This window comes from Mobula hypostoma, chromosome 18 (genome assembly GCF_963921235.1).
Source record: "Mobula hypostoma chromosome 18, sMobHyp1.1, whole genome shotgun sequence".
Taxonomy (NCBI): domain Eukaryota; kingdom Metazoa; phylum Chordata; class Chondrichthyes; order Myliobatiformes; family Myliobatidae; genus Mobula; species Mobula hypostoma.
In genome coordinates, this window is record NC_086114.1 from 26,213,726 (window position 1) to 26,231,753 (window position 18,028).

The following is an 18,028-nucleotide window of genomic DNA, read 5'->3' on the forward strand; positions in this document are numbered from 1 at the left end:
ATCTTCCAGTTGGATGTGGTCTTTCATTGATTCTTTTATGTTTTTTTTGGATTTACTGAGTTTGCAAACAAGAAAATGAATCTCAGGGTTTGTATGGTGACATCTATGTACTTTGATAATAAATTTGCTTTGAACTTTGATAGAAATTTAGCTTTCTATCAGATATTGGTCAATTTTGACTGAGCTAATTCATTCTGGCTGTGCTACCAAGCATTTTGGAATCCAACATGGCATTCTTTTTATTTGGGAGTTAAATTGACCGGTTTTCAGACATTAGTGGCATTGACTTCTAGACGTTGTGATCAGAAATGAGCCATTGTCCACAGATTTTATTTCTTTGTGACTGTATGTTTAACATTTGCTGATAATGGCATGTATTTTAGAGTACATAGGTTTCAATTTTGCACTTGCTGTCCTTAGTTGATTATAGTAAAGTCTAGTTCAAAGTGAATGGTATAATTACCCAGGGAAGATTTGTGAAGAGTGTGAACCATTGTGTTAGATAAGAATGTTGGTTCCCCATCCCTCAATTTTGATATTAAATCCTGACCAACACTAAATGTTCTTCATTTCTAAGTATGTGTTTATAATTGACATTGTTGTATTCTGTTTTTATTGCAGGATGAAGAGCAAGATCCACTTCTAAATAGTTTCAACCATCTTAAAGAAGTGTTGAATAATATAACAGGTACCAACTAATTAGTTGATATATAATATGCTGTCATGTTTGTCAAGTAGGTCATTTTAATAATTTGGCACCACCTTGTGTAAATTATTACTTCTCTATTCAGAACATTTGTGTTCTTTTTAGAGAATTTAAATTTTAGTTGAAATAAATTCTTTGACCACAATAGTAGCAAGCAAAGTTGCTTTCTGAGTAATTGAATTAACACTGAAAATGTGGAAATTATCAGCATATCAGGCAGCATCTGTGGAAAAAAGCTGAATTAATCAGAAATGGGAAGTTAAAACTCAAACATGCAGAGAACTCGTCCTAGAGATATACAGAAATATAGAGGAGTACTTAAAATAGAAATCAAGAGTGACAAAAAGGGTTCATGAAATATCATTGGTAGAAAAGTATAAGATGAAGAAAAGGAAAGAAAAACGCTAGGTTACTCTTTTTTCCTTTATTTTATATCTGCTCAGCTAGGATGGTAGAGATGCCAGGCAGGATGGTTGAATGCTTCTCTTGTGAGATGTGGGAAGGCAGGGAGACCTCCAGTGTCCTTGATGACCTCAACTGCAAGAAGTACATCCAGCTGCAGTTTCTAACAATTCGCTTTAAGGATTTGAATCTGGAACTGGATAAACTCTGGATTATTTAGGAGGCTGAAGGGGTGATAGATAGGACATATAGAGAGCTGGTTACACCCAAGGTGCAGGACACAGGAGACTGGATGACAGGAAGGGGAAGGGGTTAAAGAGCCAGTGCAGAGTACCCCTGTGACCACCCCCCTCAACAACAGGTATATAGAGGGGGATGGGGCTGGGGATGACCTAACACAGGAAAACCGCAGTGGTCATGTTTCTTGCACTGAGTCTGCCTCTGTGACTCCGAATGGAAAGTGGGAGAAGAGGCACACTGTGGTGATAGGGGATTCATTAGTTAGGGGAATGGACAGGGGGCTGTGGGCAAGAATGAGATACCCAGGTGATATGTTGCCTCCTGGGAGCCAGGGTCCTGGATATCTCCAGTCGAGTCCTTAGCATTCTTAAGTGGAAGGGTGAACAGCTAGAAGTCATGATCTTCTGAAGACCAGTGACATGGGTAGGACGAATGACGAGCTCTTGCATAGGGAGTTCAAGGAATTGGGTGCTAAGTTAAAGGGCAGGACCTGCAGTTTGTGATCTCAGGATTGCTACCTGTGCCATGTGCTAGTGAGGCCTGAATTATGAAGATTATATAGTTTAATATGTGACTAAAGAGTTGATGTAGGAGGGATGGAATAAGTTTTTTGGATCATTGGGCTCTCTTCCTGGGAAGTTGGGTCCTATACAGAAGGGACGGTTTGCACTTGAACTGGAGGGGGCCAATATCCTAGCAGGAAGGTTTGTTAATGTTGCATGGGTAGGGTTTAAACTAGGGAGATGGCAACCAGAGTGCCAGAACTGTTAGTAGAGAGGTTGTGGAGGCAGATGATGGTAAGACCTCAGACAAAGTCAGGAATCCCAAGGTTGAGCATGGTGTGACTAGTATCCTTAGCTGCCTATATTTCAATGCAAATAGTTTCATAGGAAAGACAGATAATAATGCTGGTTTATAAATGGAGGCAATGCGTAGTGAGGAAAAGCTGTTGATAGGGCAAAATTGCAGTCAATAGGCTGAGTTGCAATGTAAAAGGCAGACAAAATAGAAAAGAGTGAATACAGAATTGAAGGTGTTGTATTTGAATGCACTCAGTATACGGAATAAGGTAGATGAACTTGCGGTACAGTTGCAGATTGGCAGGTATGATGTTGTAGGCACCACTGAATCATAGCTGAAAGAAGATTATAGCTGGAATCTTAATTTCCAAGGATACACATTATAGCAAAAGGACAGGCAGGAAGGAAGAGGGGTGGTGTTGCTCTGTTGGTAAAAAATGGAATCAAATCATCAGAAAGAGGTGATATAGGGTCGGAAGCTATTGAATCAATGTGAATAGAGATAAGGGACTGCAAGGGTAAAAAGGCCCTGATGGAAGTTGTATACAGAACCCCAAACAGTAGTAAAGACATGGCCTACAAATTATAACACTACTACTACGTCGACTCAGGCCTAGGGGGCCGGTGTCAGGCAAAATTACAACAGGAGATAGAAAATGCATGCCAAAGGACAATATTACAATAGTCATGGGGATTTCAATATGCAGGTAGATTGAGGAAAATCAGGCTGGATTACAGGAGGGGGAATTTCTAGAGCACCTACGAGATGGCTTTTCAGAGCAGCTCATGGTTGATCCCACTAGAGAATCAGCTATTCTGCATTGGGTGTTGTGCAATGAACCAAAATTGATTAGAGAGCTAAAGGTGAAAGAACCCTTCTGGGCAAGTGACCATACCATGATCAAATTCACCCTGAAATTTGAGAAGGAGAAGCTAAAGTCAGATGTATCAGTATTACAGTGGAGTAAAGGGAATTACAGAGGCATGAGGAAGGAGTTGGCTAGAATTGACTGGAAAAGAACACTGGCAGGGATGTCGGCAGAGCAGCAATGGCTGGAATTTCTGGAAGCAATTCGGAAGACACAGGATATAAACATCCCAAAGAGGAAGAAGTATTCTAAAAGAAAGATGACGCAGTTGTGGCTAACATAAGTCAAAACCCGCATAAAAGCCAAAGAGAGGCCATATAATAGAGTAAAATTTTTTAAGAAGTTAGAGGACTGGGAACCTTTCAAGTAAAAGGCAATTAACAGTCATTCAGGTCAAGATGGAATACGAAAGTAAGCTAGCCAATAATAATAAAGAGGATGCCAGAAGTTTCCTCAGATACATAAAGTGTAAAGAGAGGCGAGAATGGATATCAGACCAATGGAAAACAATGCTGGAGAGGTAGTAAGTGGAATAATGAAATGGTGAATGAACTGAACGAGTACTTTGCATCAGTCTTCACTGTGGAAGACGGTAGCTGTATGGTGGAAGTTCCTGGTGTCAGAGGTCATGAAGTGCATGAAGTTGCCATTACTGGAGAGAAGGTTCTTGGGAAACTGAAAGATCTGAAGGTAGATAAGACACCTGGACCAAATGGTGTACACCCCAGATTTCTGAAAGAGGTGGCTAAAGAGATCATGGGGGCATTAGTAATGATCTTTCAAGAATCACTAGATTCTGGAATGGTTCTGGAAGACTGGGAAATTTCAAATGTTGTTCCACTCTTCAAGAAGGGAGGGAGGCAGAAGAAAGGAAACTTTTAGTCAGTTGGTTTGACCTCAGTAGTTGGAAAGATATTGGAGTCGACTATTGAAGGTGATTGGGGTACTTAGAGGCCATAGTCAGTATGGTTTCCTCCAGAGAAAATACTGCCTGACAAATCTGTTGGAATTCTTTGAGGAAATGTCAATTAGGATAGACAAAGGAGAACTGGTTGATGTGTGCTTGGATTTTCAGAAGGCCTTTGACAAGGTGCCACACATGAGGCTGCTTGACAAACTATGCGCCCATGGTATTTTTATTGGAAAGATTCTGGTATGCATATAGGAGTGGCTGATTGGCAGGAGACAAGGAGTGGGAATAAAGGGAGTGTTTTCTGGTTGGCTGCTGGTGAGGCCTCACTTGGAGTATTGTTAGCGGTTTTGAGCCCCTTATTTTAGAAAGTAAGTGCTGAAACTGGAGAGGGTTCAAAAGAGGTTTATGAAAATGAGTCTAGGATTGAATGGCTTGTCATATGAAGGGCATTTGATGGCTCTGGACCTGTATTCACTAGAATTCAGAGGAAGGAGGGGTGATCTCATTGAAACCTATCAAATGGTGAAAAGCCTTGATAGGGTGGATGTGGAGAATATGTTTCCTATAGTGGGAGAACGTAAGATTGGAGAACACAGCCTCAGAATAGAGGAGTGTCCTTTTAGAATGGAGATAAGGAATTTCTTTAGCCAGACAGTGGTGAATCTGTGGAATTCTTTCCCACAGGCAGCCGTGGAGGCCAAGTTTTTATGTTTATTTACGATAGAGGTTGATGGATTCTTGATTGGTCATGGCATGAAAGGATATGGGGAGAAGGCAGGAGATTAGTACTGAGAGGAATATTGGATCAGCCATGATGAAATGGTGGAGCAGACTCAGTGGGCTCTTGTATCTTATAGCCTTATGAATTCGAAGACATTTTCCATCAGTGAGAAAAGGATCTACTGTTTTCTGCGGTTTGGAGGGGTGATCTGTGCTGAGCAAGGTCCTAAGTGGATACTTCTCATTTGTATTCCCTGAGGAGAAAGACCTGGTAGATGAAGAGTTTAGAGAGAGACGGTGATAAACATAGAGCATGTTGCAATTAAAAAGGAGGAGCAAATTGGCACCTTGTAGTGCATAAAGGTGGTTAAATTGCCCTAGGGAAATTTGAGATGAATCCTAAGGTATTATGGGACCAAATTGCTTGGGCTCTGGCAAAATTTGTTTCTTGATTAGCCACAGATGAGATATGAAATGATGAGAGAATAGTGAATGTTGTTACTTTTACAAGGACGATAGAGAAAAGCCAGAAAACTACAGGTCAGTGGGTTTGGTATTAGTGTTAGGGAAACCATTGGACCAAAGTCGAAGGGACATGGTTTATCTATGTTTTGGAATGACAGAGATCGATTGGAGATGGACAGCATCGTATAGTTCATGGAAAATCCTGTATCACTTATTGAATAAACTTTTATGACAAGATGTCTAAGCATATTGTTGAGAGTAATAGATGTTGTCGAAATGGAGTTTAGTAAGGCCTTTGACAAGGTCATCTATGGTAGCCTGTTCGAAATGTTCAGAGTCCAACGGATCCATGCTGGAATGGCAGTGGATCCAACTTATTAATAGGAGGCAGAGGGTGTTGGTGAAGGGTTGCTATTTTAATTCGAAACTGTGATCGGAGCTGTATCACAAAGGTTGGTCATAGAGACCTTTGACATCTCTGATCAATGTTTCCTCTAAGGTGTGTGCACACACATCTTTTGCTACTAGCGCGCAAAGGAGTTTAAACTGCATGCAAAAGGTTGTCTCCCTCTACCTTGTTAGCAAGCTAAGTATATTTCATGATCGTACACAGTCACATTTCCTTTTCCAGTTTCTGATGTAGATGGTGTTGACAACATGGAGTTTGTGATGATTTGTCTGTAGATTTTAGAACTGGCTTATTTATACTGTTTTTATTGGAGAAATTATTGCTTCACTATATTGAATTCCAAAGAAGCAAAGGGCATGAAGTGCAAAAGAACTGCTTGTTTATTCAAAAGTGGAATGGCTTAATGAAACTGCTACACCAAAAGTTCATGAGGTCAGGAACGTGCAGCTACGAGAAATATTTATGTACAATACAGAAACTGCCTGTATTGTCGCAATGCAAAAGTTACTAGAAGATTTGCAAGTGGGAAGAAGTGGAGTGATTATCTGGAAACTTGATATTTTAAAAATGTCATTTAGCAAGCGAATTATACATGGACAGTGAGAAAATCTTTCATTATCCACTACAGCCCTGCTAGGTATGTTTCGTGAGAGTGCAGATGAACGAGAGTGAAAACAATCAAACTCAGAGTAGACAGTGTTTTGCTAGCTGTTAAAATGAATACCTCTGTATTTAAAACTCGGTGTGCACATGTTGTCACTGGGCAAAGAATAGCACAACACAAGATTTTTGTGACCTCTGCTGATTACAAATTAGAGGGAACATTGTGATGCCCATGAATAATTTGATGAGAACCTAAAAGGTTTGATTAGTAAACTTAGAGGTGATAGGAACATTGGTGCTGTTATAGATGGTGAAGAGATTTTAAGGCTGCAGTATAATATAAATCAGCTGGAAAGTGATAGCAGATGGAATTTAATCCTGGCCTGTTTGAGATGATGCAACCAAGAGTAGAGCGTAAATGACAGGGACCGAGGGAGTGTTGATAAATGGAGACCTTGGAGTACATCCATTAATCTCTGAAAGTGTCAGTATAGATAGAGATGGTGATTAAGATGACATGGGATGTTTGTCCTCCTTGAGCATTGCATAGAATATCAAAGATGGGATGACAACTTTAATAAAACATTGTTCAAACTACCTTTGGATTATTGTTTGCATTTCTGTTTGTCAAATTGCTGGAAGGTTTTGATGCAGTGGAGTGGGTGCCCAGATGATTCACCAGGATGTTATCTGAATTGGAGAATTTCAGTTCAAAGGAGAGATTGGGTAGGCTGGCTTGTTTCCCTGGAGCAGAGAGGCTGAGGGATAGCTTGATAGAGTTATGTGCTGTACCTATTCGCCTCAGTTTTATATAAGAATCTTTATCACCACAGTGATGCATTAAAGACAGGGTGTAAGTTTGTAAGAGTTAGAGGTTTCAAGGGAATCTGAGGTAGATTTTTTTCTCACACGGTTGTTGAAATCTGGTATGTACTATCTGAGGAGATGGTGGAAATAAATGCTCTCACAATATTTAACAAGCATCTGGGCAAGCACTTGAATTGCCAAAGCAAGAAAAGCTATTGGGTATATTTAATTCCTGGATTATGTGTTCAAGAATTACAATATGTCTTGGAAAGTTAAAAGAGGCAAAGTTGGGATTGTGAAAGATGGAGAGGAGATAATGACAGGAAAATTCTCCAAAAGGAGAGCAGACAGTACTGTGACAGGTGATGGAGCCGTGTTACTTTTTCTAAAACTAATTGAAAGAAAAACACAGCCGGGGATAAACAAGTCTACTTTTGTTGAGGACAAGTTATTTGGTATATTTAAAGTGGAGGTTCTTAATTAGTAAGGGTGTTAAAGATAATGAGGAGAGGTCTAATCTAATTGTACTGTGACAGTGGTCAAAACGTCTGACACTGGAGGAGCTAAGCACAGGGATGGCTGATTGCTGCATAGAGTACTTCTGTGCAGTCAGCAAGGGTGGTACAGAGCTTCTAGTTGTCTGCAACTTCTAATCATCCGTTGTACTCCCTCTCTGTCTTTGCCCTATTCCTGTCACAAAGAAAATAAGCATTTCATATTAAAATTGCACAGGCTATGACAATCGGCATTCAAGATAACATTGATTGCAGCAATTTTTTATTTTACTTATTCATTTGCAGGATGTGGGTGTCACCACCATTTATTGCCCATCCATAGTTGCCCTTGAGAGAATGTGGTGATGAGCTGTCTTCTTGAACTGCTACAAGTCCCTGAAGTGTAGGTACATTTACAGTGCTGATAGGGAGGGAATTCCATGATTTTTGACCCAGTGACAGTGAAAGAATGGTGATATGTTTCCAAGTCAGGATGGTGAGTGACTTGAAATTGACCTGCAACTGTGGATTCTGGAAGTGTTGAGCAGCAGGCAGCATGTGGAAAGGAAAATAGGGTTATTATTAATTAGGTCAATGAACTTTCATTAGCTAGAACCTTTATTCACTAGAAAATGTTCCCCAACTTCTCCAAGCTGTGCTTAAAGATCATTATACTGAAACAGCAGCCATGTACAGCATTCCCTAGGTACACCTGAACTATTATATATTCCCACCTATCGTTGTTTTATTTTAGATTTACAGCATCTGCAGTATTTTACATACAATATTTCTGGTATTCTATCTTTTCCCTGTCCTTTGTTCTCATTCTGCTATCTTTTATGTCTCCTTGAGAAAAGCCTTTATAATACTCCCTCAGCAATCATCACTTGTGCCATTTGGTATCTCTTCGTCATTCAATAAAGATTGTGTCATTCGGTTCTCATCATCCTCCTATTTCTCTGCAACCTTCCAATTCTGATGGAAACTCATTGATCTCAATTGTTAACTTTTGTTTCTTTCTTCACAGCTGCTGCCTAATCAGTTTATTATTCCCTGCATCTTGTGTTGTTCTTTTGGATTTACAGCATTTATAGGTTATATGTAATTAATCTAAAATCATTTCATGATCATCATGGCTGTTGTCCACTAGATTGTGGGTAAACAGAGAGAAAGCAAAGATGAGAATAACAGCTCTTTGAGTTGACAGGCTTCAATTGTTAGGATACCACATGCTTCAGAATTATATTCTGAGTTAATGATTTACATTGGGGAATTGTATACAATTTTCATAAGTTTTTTTGATTATACAAAGCAAGATGGGTAAAGAGACCTGTGAACAAAAATTGCCAAATCTATCCATACAAAAATTTAGATAGATTTATTGAACAATAATTTCTAGGGTTTTGCATAGTACTGCAGTATGTTATGAATTTCTTAGCAGAAGTGTGGTGAAGGTTGACCAGTCTGACTTCTGCTGTCAAATGCATTTTGGTATGAGGAGAATCATATCTGTTTTTTCCTCATGTTTTGAATAGCTCAGTGAAAAAACATTATTTACTATGGAACTGGAAGTTTGATTGTTTCTGTTGGTTATAGATGCTGGTTTTTAATATTTCTGCCCCCAGATAAAAAATGTCTACAACGTTTACCATTTTTTCTGTGCTCTACCCCAGAGGGTTTTGGAAGCAATTGCTATGCATATTTGAGACAGTAAGTAGTAGGTTTTTGGATACTAAGGGAATAAGGGTATGAAGGTGAAGGGCTGAGTGGCTTATTTCATATGTTCTCAATAGTCAACATTTGATGAAAAATTTTTCAGCAAGTAAATGTGATTTTAATGTACATTTATATAGCACATTAGTCAAGTTAATATTCTCTTGAAGGTTAGTCTCTTTTAAGGTTAGTAGAATATATTCAATAAATTTTTCTAATCCTGTGAGCCACATTGTAATAAATTCCAACATAGTTTGAAATGCTTTTTTTGTACCAAGACTCTGATCTGAAATATTTGATCAGGTGTGGTAGAAATATCCATTGTGAAGTAGTGTTCTTTAGGTTTGTCAATATTATCTCTTTTTCCCATTTTATGGATTTCAGAGTTTATTTATAATTTTCAGATTCCCTCAGGAAGTGGAAACATGGTCTGTTCATTATTTAACCAAAAATTGTAATGAACTGAGTGAGGCAGTGTAAATGTTAAGCAGTGTTCCAGTCGTGCACAGTTTGCTCCTGTGTGTTGCCTCATGGTATCTCTGTGCAAAGTGCTGCTCATAATCCCTGACCCACCTGCACAGAGCTGTGCTTCAGTGCTGCACATTGTGGAACAGATGCTTACTGTAGCAGAGCACACATTTAATAGAGTTTATAATGTTTATGCTGGATAAACAAACCTGGTTAAAATAGATGTTGTCCAGATTACTCTTGCTGAATCTGATTTTTAACATGTTAAAATAATGATTGTTGTTTTGAGAGCTTATTTTTGTTTTCTTGAATGATGGTGTCAGAATAATTGTAAGCAAGGTAAAAAGAAATGGACACAAAAAGCTTGCAAGCATACTGAGAGTACCTGAGACGGAGAAGTCTTTTTTTAATATTTACTCTGTGTTGCTTAGTTCGGTTCAGTTTGGCTTGGATATGCAACCTTTTTGACAGCTAATGTGCTGCAGGTGAACCAAAACTAACATCTTTAACGACAAGTTGATCATCCAACTGAATTGGGAAAAAATATCACAAAAAATGCCAGTAATTTTTTTTGACATGCACATAGAGCGGCTTTGTATCATAGTAGAAAGAAGCCTTCATAAATGATCTACGGAGGTTTTGAATCATTAAGACCTCTAAGTTGCTCTAATTCCTCAATTCTTCATGATTGTCTGTGCATCTTGTTTCACAATTTTTTTCCTATCGTTTTTCACATTTCTTACAATTCCTCTTTCCAATTCCCATTTCATTGCTGCATGCACTTCTTTCAGATCACAGCACTTTTTCTTGCACTACCTTTGTACTTTTCTTATCTGTTCATGTTATTTACTCAATGCATCTCCAAACCTTCATCTCAAAATTCTTTGTTTGATTTTCTCTTTCCTCTAGATTTGTGCTATGTTATAATCACCCAGTGCCAAAGTCCAAATTAACAATAATTTACTACTTCTGCTTCCGGTTTAGTGCACCATATTGGTTGCACGCATTGTTGTCTCCCTAAAATAGTTGAAGCAAAGCAAAGTTAAGTAATGGTGTTGCTGAACACCTTTGACTAGTCCCATAAGTAATCCTGCGTATTATTACTTAAATTTTCTAATCTGTTATTTTCTTAATTCTGTTGTTGAATTTTGCACATATCTAGCAGGGCTTGGTGTGAATGAAAGGCAGCAGTTCATTTTACAGCCTGGTGCAATACAGGTAAAAGTTGACATTAGTTAGCTAAAAAATGCAGATGCTGAAAAAGAAAAAAATACAGAAAAGGCTGGAAATGCTGAATTGGTCAGGGAACATCTATGGAAAGAGGAGAGTCCGATGAAGGGTCTTCAACCTTCTGTCCTTCTGATTCCACAGATATAGGCCGACCTCAGTGTTTCCAGCATCTTTTTTGCTTTAGGATTTTTGAGCCTTTTATATTATATTCCTGCAGATGAGATTTATTTTCTTTTGTCCTAAGATAACTTTAGATGAAATTTCTTCTATTTGCATCTCCCTGAGACAATACCTTTTGTTACTCAGTAACCCAAACCAAACTGTTTCAGTTGGTGCCATCACAAGGAAATATGCAGATGCTGGAATTTCAATCAACACACATAAAAATTGCTGGTGAACGCAACAGGCCAGGCAGCATCTATAGGAAGAGGTACAGTCGACGTTTTGGGCTGAGACCCTTCGTCAGGACTAACTGAAAGAAGAGCTAGTAAGAGATTTGAGAGGGGGAGGGGGAGATCCGAAATGATAGGAGAAGATAGGAGGGGGAGGGATGGAGCCAAGAGCTGGACAGTTGATTGGCAAAGGGGATATGAGAGGATCATGGGATGGACGGGAAGCCTAGGGAGAAAGAAAGGGGAAGAGGGGAAGCCCAGAGGATGGGCAAGGAGTAAAGTGAGAGGGACAGAGGGAGAAAAAGGAGAGAGAGAAAAAAAATATAATAATAAAAGATAAATAACGGGTGGGGTACGAAGGGGAGGTGGGGCATTAACGGAAGTTAGAGAAGTCAGTGTTCATGCCATCAGGTTGGAGGCTATCCAGAGGGAATATAAGGTGTTGTTCCTCCAACCTGAGTGTGGCTTCATCTTTACAGTAGAGGAGGCTGTGGATAGACATATCAGAATGGGAATGGGATGTGAAATTAAAATGTGTGGCCACTGGGAGATCCTGCTTTCTCTGGGGGACAGAGCGTAGGTGTTCAGCGAAACGGTCTCCCAGCCTGCGTTGGGTCTCGCCAATATATAGAAGGCCACATTGGGAGCACCGGACGCAGTGTTGCCTCACCTGGAAGGACTGTCTGGGGCCCTGAATGGTGGTAAGGGAGGAAGTGTAAGGGCATGTGTAGCACTTGTTCCGCTTACAGGATAAGTACCAGGAGGGAGATCAGTGGGGAGGGATGGGAGGGGCACGAATGGACAAGGGAGTCGCGTAGGGAGCGATCCCTGTGGAAAGCGGGGTGGGGTGGGGTGGAGGGAAAGATGTGCTTAGTGGTGGGATCCCGTTAGAGGTGGCGGAAGTTACGGAGAATAATATGTTGGACCCGGAAGCTGGTGGGGTGGTAGGTGAGTGCAAGGGGAACCCTATATAAAGGGGCTTCCCTTCCTCCATCATCAACTCTGCTCTCAAATGCATCTCTCCCATTTCACGCATATCTGCTCTCACCCCATTCTCCCGCCACCCCACTTAGAGCAAACTTTCTATCGGATTAAGGTCAGAAAATGATGTCAAGTCTGGTTCATCCTTGGGAGCAATTTCTAAACGCCTGAAGGTACCACGTTCACCCGTGCAAATAATAGTATGCAAGTATAAACACCATGGGACCACGCAGCCGTCATACCGCTCAAGAAGGGGACGCATTCTTTGGCGCGAAAAGTGCAAATCAATCCCAGAACAACAGCAAGGGACCTTGTGAAGATGCTGGAGGAAACAGGTAGACGGGTATCTATTTCCCTCGGGATCAATAAAGTATATCTATCTATCTATCTATCTATTATCTACCTATGTCCACAGTAAAACAAATCCTATATGGGCATGACCTGAAAGGTTGCTCAGCAAGGAAGAAGCCACTGCTCCAAAACTGCCATAAAAAAGCCGGACTACATTTTGCAAGTGCACATGGGGACAAAGATCTTACTTTTTGGAGAAACATCCTCTGGTCTGATGAAACAAAAATTGAACTGTTTGGCCATAATGACCATCGTTATGTTTGGAGGAAAAAGGGTGAGGCTTGCAAGCTGAAGAACACCATCCTGACCGTGAAGCATGGGGGCAGCAGCTTCATGTTGTGGGGGTGCTGTGCTTTGCTTTAGGCGAGATTGGTGCACTTCACAAAATAGATGGCATCATGAGGAAGGAAAAGTATGTGGATATATTGAAGCAACATCTCAAGACATCAGCCAGGAAGTTAAAGCTCGGTCGCAAATGGGTCTTCCAAGTGGACAATGACCCCAAACATACCTCCAAAGTTGTGGCAAAATTGCTTAAGGACAACAAAGTCAAGGTATTGGAAAGCCCTGACCTCAATCCGATAGAAAATTTGTGGACAGAACTGAAAAAGTATGTGCAAGCAAGGAGGTCTACAAACCTGACTCAGTTACACCAGTTCTCAAATTACTGTGAGAATCTTGTGGAAGGCTACCCAAAACGTTTGACCCAAGTTAAACAATTTAAAGGCAATGCTACCAAATACTAACAAAGTGTATGTAAACTTCTGACCCACTGGGAAAGTGATGAAAGAAATAAGAGCTGAAATAAATCATTCTCTCTACTATTATTCTGACATTTCACATTCTTAAAATAAAGTAGTGATCCTAACTGACCTAAGACAGGGAATGTTTTTGAGGATGAAATGTCAGGAATAGTGAAAAACTGAGTTTAAATGTATTTGGCTAAGGTGTATGTAAACTTCTGACTTCAACTGTAGATGGGATGTTGGAATTCTGAGTGTAAAGTGTATGAAGAAACTAATCTGAAGCAATGGAAAACATTGATTGGTGTGGCTTGGTTGCATGGTAGGTTTTTATTTTTTTGCTGTTTAATCTTCTGTAGCATCGTTTTTCCTCGTTTGTCTGTCCGATCAAAACTAGGTTGTGGAGGCCTTGTGCAAGTTCTAGTCAATGACTTAATTGATTTGCATTTTAGTGGGAAGAAAAGTCTAAACTTTTTAAGCTGTCCAGTAGGCAACAAAGTTTAAAAAGAATCAAAGAAGTTGCTAGATTTTGAAAAATCCCAGTGAGTTACAGGAGTATGTGGTATCCGAGTTGTCTGTATTGTTACTCTCCTTCCATGTCCCTTTTCCAACTTCTGGTCTCAACATTTCCCTAAATGTAAAAGAAACACTGCATGATTAAAGTAAGAATTTATTTATGACAGTGCATAAATTAAAGTGGGAAGAAATAATTATATGTGCATTCAAGCAAATTAAACCTTTAATTTTTACCCTTAATTTTGTTGATCTGTTTTTGGATCTAATTGGCAGAATTTTCCACCTCAATGATTTGAAATAGGGATTTCTGTGCTGCTATGTAATAAAATCAATATGCTTATTGTGGAATGCAATAGCTTGCCTCTTGTGGATTGCTTTGCACCATGTTTAGTACAGCTGGCTGTGCGGGAAAGACGTAAGATGGACAAGCACTTGTGGCAGTGACACGGCAAGCATCCTGCAATAGAGCTTTATTCAATAGCAAACTCCTGTTAGTGCCTATGTATTCTGAAGAACTGCCACACATGCATAATTCTGGACTCTTTATTTTGTGTTCCTAGAAGGATTATCATTAATTGCTTGGTGCTTGTCATTTCTATGGCAGAATGTTAATAGTTGACAGTGAAGAGTTGCTGCTGTATGCAGAGTATCTGTATTACTTCATGGATTTTTATTTTCCTTTTGATGGAGTGGAGGAGGGGAGAGGGCTGTGGAGACAAATGTACACTTGGCTGCAATAGTTTTTCCCCTCTTAATAGCCAATTACATAGTAACTTTCCATTGCTGATGAGCAAACAAGATACAAATGCTTGAAAAATTGTAAGTTGCTTTATAAGACTTGTTTCCCAACTCATTTGCCTTAGTCACCACAGAGGACTCAAGGGCAATGGACCAGATCTTTTATGTTGTCTGTCAATATAATATTCTGTGATAACAAGAAACTGCATGTGCTGGAATCTGGAGCAAAAACCAGATACTAGAGGAACTAAAGTGGGTCAAGCATCTATGGAGACAGAAGGTACAAGTTGAAGTTTTGGTTCAACCCTGCAAAAGACTGAGAGGGAAGAGAAAAGATTACTCAGGAAGGGATTTGAGGCGGGGGGGGGGGGTGCTGGAATAGAGGCTGGCAGTTGATGGGTTGAACCAGATGGGATGGGGATGATGGGCAGATGGAATCAAGTGTGATGGCGATGGAGAGGAAAATTTAATGTTCATTTCATTGTAAGCTACTCAAGCCAAAGCCCCGGTATTCTCCTCCCGTGCATACATTCACCCATCACCCATCTACCTAGTTTGCTGCTCTATTTATTTAATCAATTATTTGGTGATACAACGCTGAGTTTGCCCTTCGAGCCATGCTGCCTCAGCAACCCCACAGTCCTGTGACTAGGTTAGGGTTACTTTATGATGATCTGTTAACCTACCCAGTGCGTCTTTGGACTGTGGGAGGAAACCGGAGCACCAAGGGAAAACCCATGCATTCCACGGGGAGGAAGTTCAGAGACTCCTTACAGGACAGTGACAGAATTGAACTCGAAACTCCACAAATGCCCTGAGCTGTAATAGCATCATGCTAACCACTACGCTATCCTCTTCTTGACAGTCGGACAGACACCCCTTAATCTGCCCATCATCCTCTTTGGTTGTGTGATATAGTAGCAATCTTTCTTATTTCTTTTCCTCTCAGTACCGATTCATGGTTGTAAACCAAAACGTCAGCTGACATCTTTTGACTCCATGGTTGCTGATGGACTTGATAAAGGTTCTTTCCTGCATTCTGATTTCTATTCTGGTATTCTGTGATACTTTCCCACTACTTCATCTTCATGAATCTTAAATTGGTAAAAATAAATTAACAAATAGCCACTTATAAAAATTTGACACTCGGTCACGAAAAGAATTGCTAACCAACTTAGATGTTTTTAAGTCTTGATTTGAGAATTTCAGTGAAGACAATAGTAGGTGATACTAACATCTAACAGACTTAGCTAAAACACATTCTAGCATATTTTCCCTTGGCTGGCAAATTAACCTGCCTTTGGAGATTTACGAATGGAATGAGGAGAAGTTAGACTTCTCAATCAAACTTGCCCCTCAGATTTTTAAATCTCTTCAACTCTCACCTTAAACTGTGCTTCCAGATTTTGACTCTTCAACCACGAAGGGTGGTAGGAGGGTAAAGGGGGGGGGAATAACTATCTTTGCTATCTATGCCCCTCTCTCCTCAAAAAAAAAAGTAGTTCCAGTCTCTCCCTGTAACTCGAACACTCCAGTCCTAGCAACATCCTTTATGCATTTTTTGTAGCTTTATCATCTTTCCTATTGCATGCATACTCCAAGTGTAGTCTAACTGTAATATGACTTGCAGCTCTTGTAGTCAGTATCATAGATGATGAAGTCAGCATGCAAAAACCTTTCTTCACTACCAGTGACACTACTTTCTGTGAACCGAGTACTTGTGGCCATATGTCTCCCTGTTCAACCACACTCCACAGAGCCCTGTGTACACTGTGTAAACTGTGTACACCCTGGACTTGCTTAACTTCCCAAAATGTATCACCGCACTTGTTTGAATCAAATTCCGCCTGCCATTCTGCCCAGTTTCCCGAATGAGCAAAATTCCATTGTAACCTTGGACAACCACCTTCACTGTCCATTATACCACCAATTTTGGTGTTATCAGCAGACTTAGTAATTCTAACACATACATTTTTTTCCAATTTATCACCATTTATGACAAACAACAGGGGATGGAGTAGTGATCCCTCTAGCTCAATATTAGCAATGGATCTCCAATCTGAAGAGCAAGCATCCACTACAAATGGCCTCCTCTTGCCTTTTACTACCAGACCAATTTTGTATGTACTTTTACATTGCTGTGTTCAGCTATTTGATTTTTTAAATGTATATTTAAGTTGTTCTTCCCAAATATATTAAAGTGAGTTTTTTGTATATTATACAGTTCTTTGTAAAAGAAGTCAGTGCTGAGTTAGGCTTGGGTTTAAAGATGCATACAAGATTAAGTTTAAAAACTTGAAGTAGGGTTACAACAAACTGGAAAGATGCATCTAACAAGAAGCCACACTGGGGAGTTGTGCATTTGGGAAAATAAAGCAATTTATGAAGAAAGGGGGCAAAGAGAAAAGTATATCAGCCTTTGTATTAACCTTGGGTTTTCTTCACCTGGACCTGGAAATTAAATCTGCTTCATCTATAGCAAGGACTACCAGTTCAAAAGTGTTGACTCTTCATCTTCTTCTAATGATATGAATGAGAAAAAAGCATTTTGGATTCACACCAAGAACTTTAAAGATGAAACATCAGTGGTTGTCCGCATCATTGACAACGAGGTGGCATATAGAGGGGAGGTAGAATGACTGTTAGAATGATGTGAGCACAACAACTTGAGTCTTAATGTGGACACCCAAGTTTCTGGGAGTGCACATAATGAACAATCACACCTGGTCCCTCAACAGCATCTCTTTGGTCAAGAAAACACAGCAGTGTCTCTACTTCTTGAGGAGATTGAGGCTTCGCCCCCCCCCCCCCACCATTTTAGCCAGTTTTTACAGGACCACCATTGAGAGTGTGTTGACCAACTGCATCATCACCTGGTACAGGAGTTGCAAGGAATCTGACCCACAAGTCCCTATATTGGATTGTGAGGACTGCTTAGAGGATCATCGGGGTCTCTCTTCCACCATCAGAGATATTTATCAGAAGCACTGCGTATTTCAGGGTCCTTACATTGTCATTGATCCCTCTCATCTGTCCAACAATCTCTTTTGACCCCTTACCATCAGGCATGAGGTACTGTGGCATTAGGAGGAGAATCGTTGGGATTGAAAACAGCTTTCTCCTCCAGACTGTAAGGCTACTGAATTCCCTGCTACCACACAGGTCATCACACACGAAGCGCCAGTAGCGTTATGTTTACTTTTTAACTTGTGTTGTAAATGCACCTTATTATTTATTAATTTTTCAGTGGTAATATTACTTTGTGTTATGTGTGTGAGTTGTAAATACTGTTTTGTGCACCATGCTCTGGAAAAATGTTTCATTTGGCGGTGTACAGTTGAATGATAATAAACTGAACTTGAACTTGTATGGTTGCCCCACCTTGGCACATGCATATTGGGTGAAAAGGGTCATTTGTTTTGTTTTAGAAATGAAAACTTAAGTTGGTATTAAGCAATGTGTGTTAGG

The 18,028-nt window shown here is 40.1% G+C and overlaps 1 protein-coding gene across 8 annotated transcripts in view; it reads left to right on the plus strand.

Annotated features, from left to right (window-relative positions):
* The window catches only part of gbf1 (golgi brefeldin A resistant guanine nucleotide exchange factor 1), a 290,587-nt gene that overhangs the window by 28,723 nt on the left and 243,836 nt on the right, over window positions 1-18,028 (plus strand). For all 8 annotated transcript variants that reach the window (XM_063070614.1, XM_063070615.1, XM_063070611.1 and 5 more), the window contains one exon: window positions 622-688. In XM_063070614.1, coding sequence (XP_062926684.1) covers window positions 622-688 — 67 coding nt within the window. The remainder of the gene's footprint in view (window positions 1-621; window positions 689-18,028) is intronic.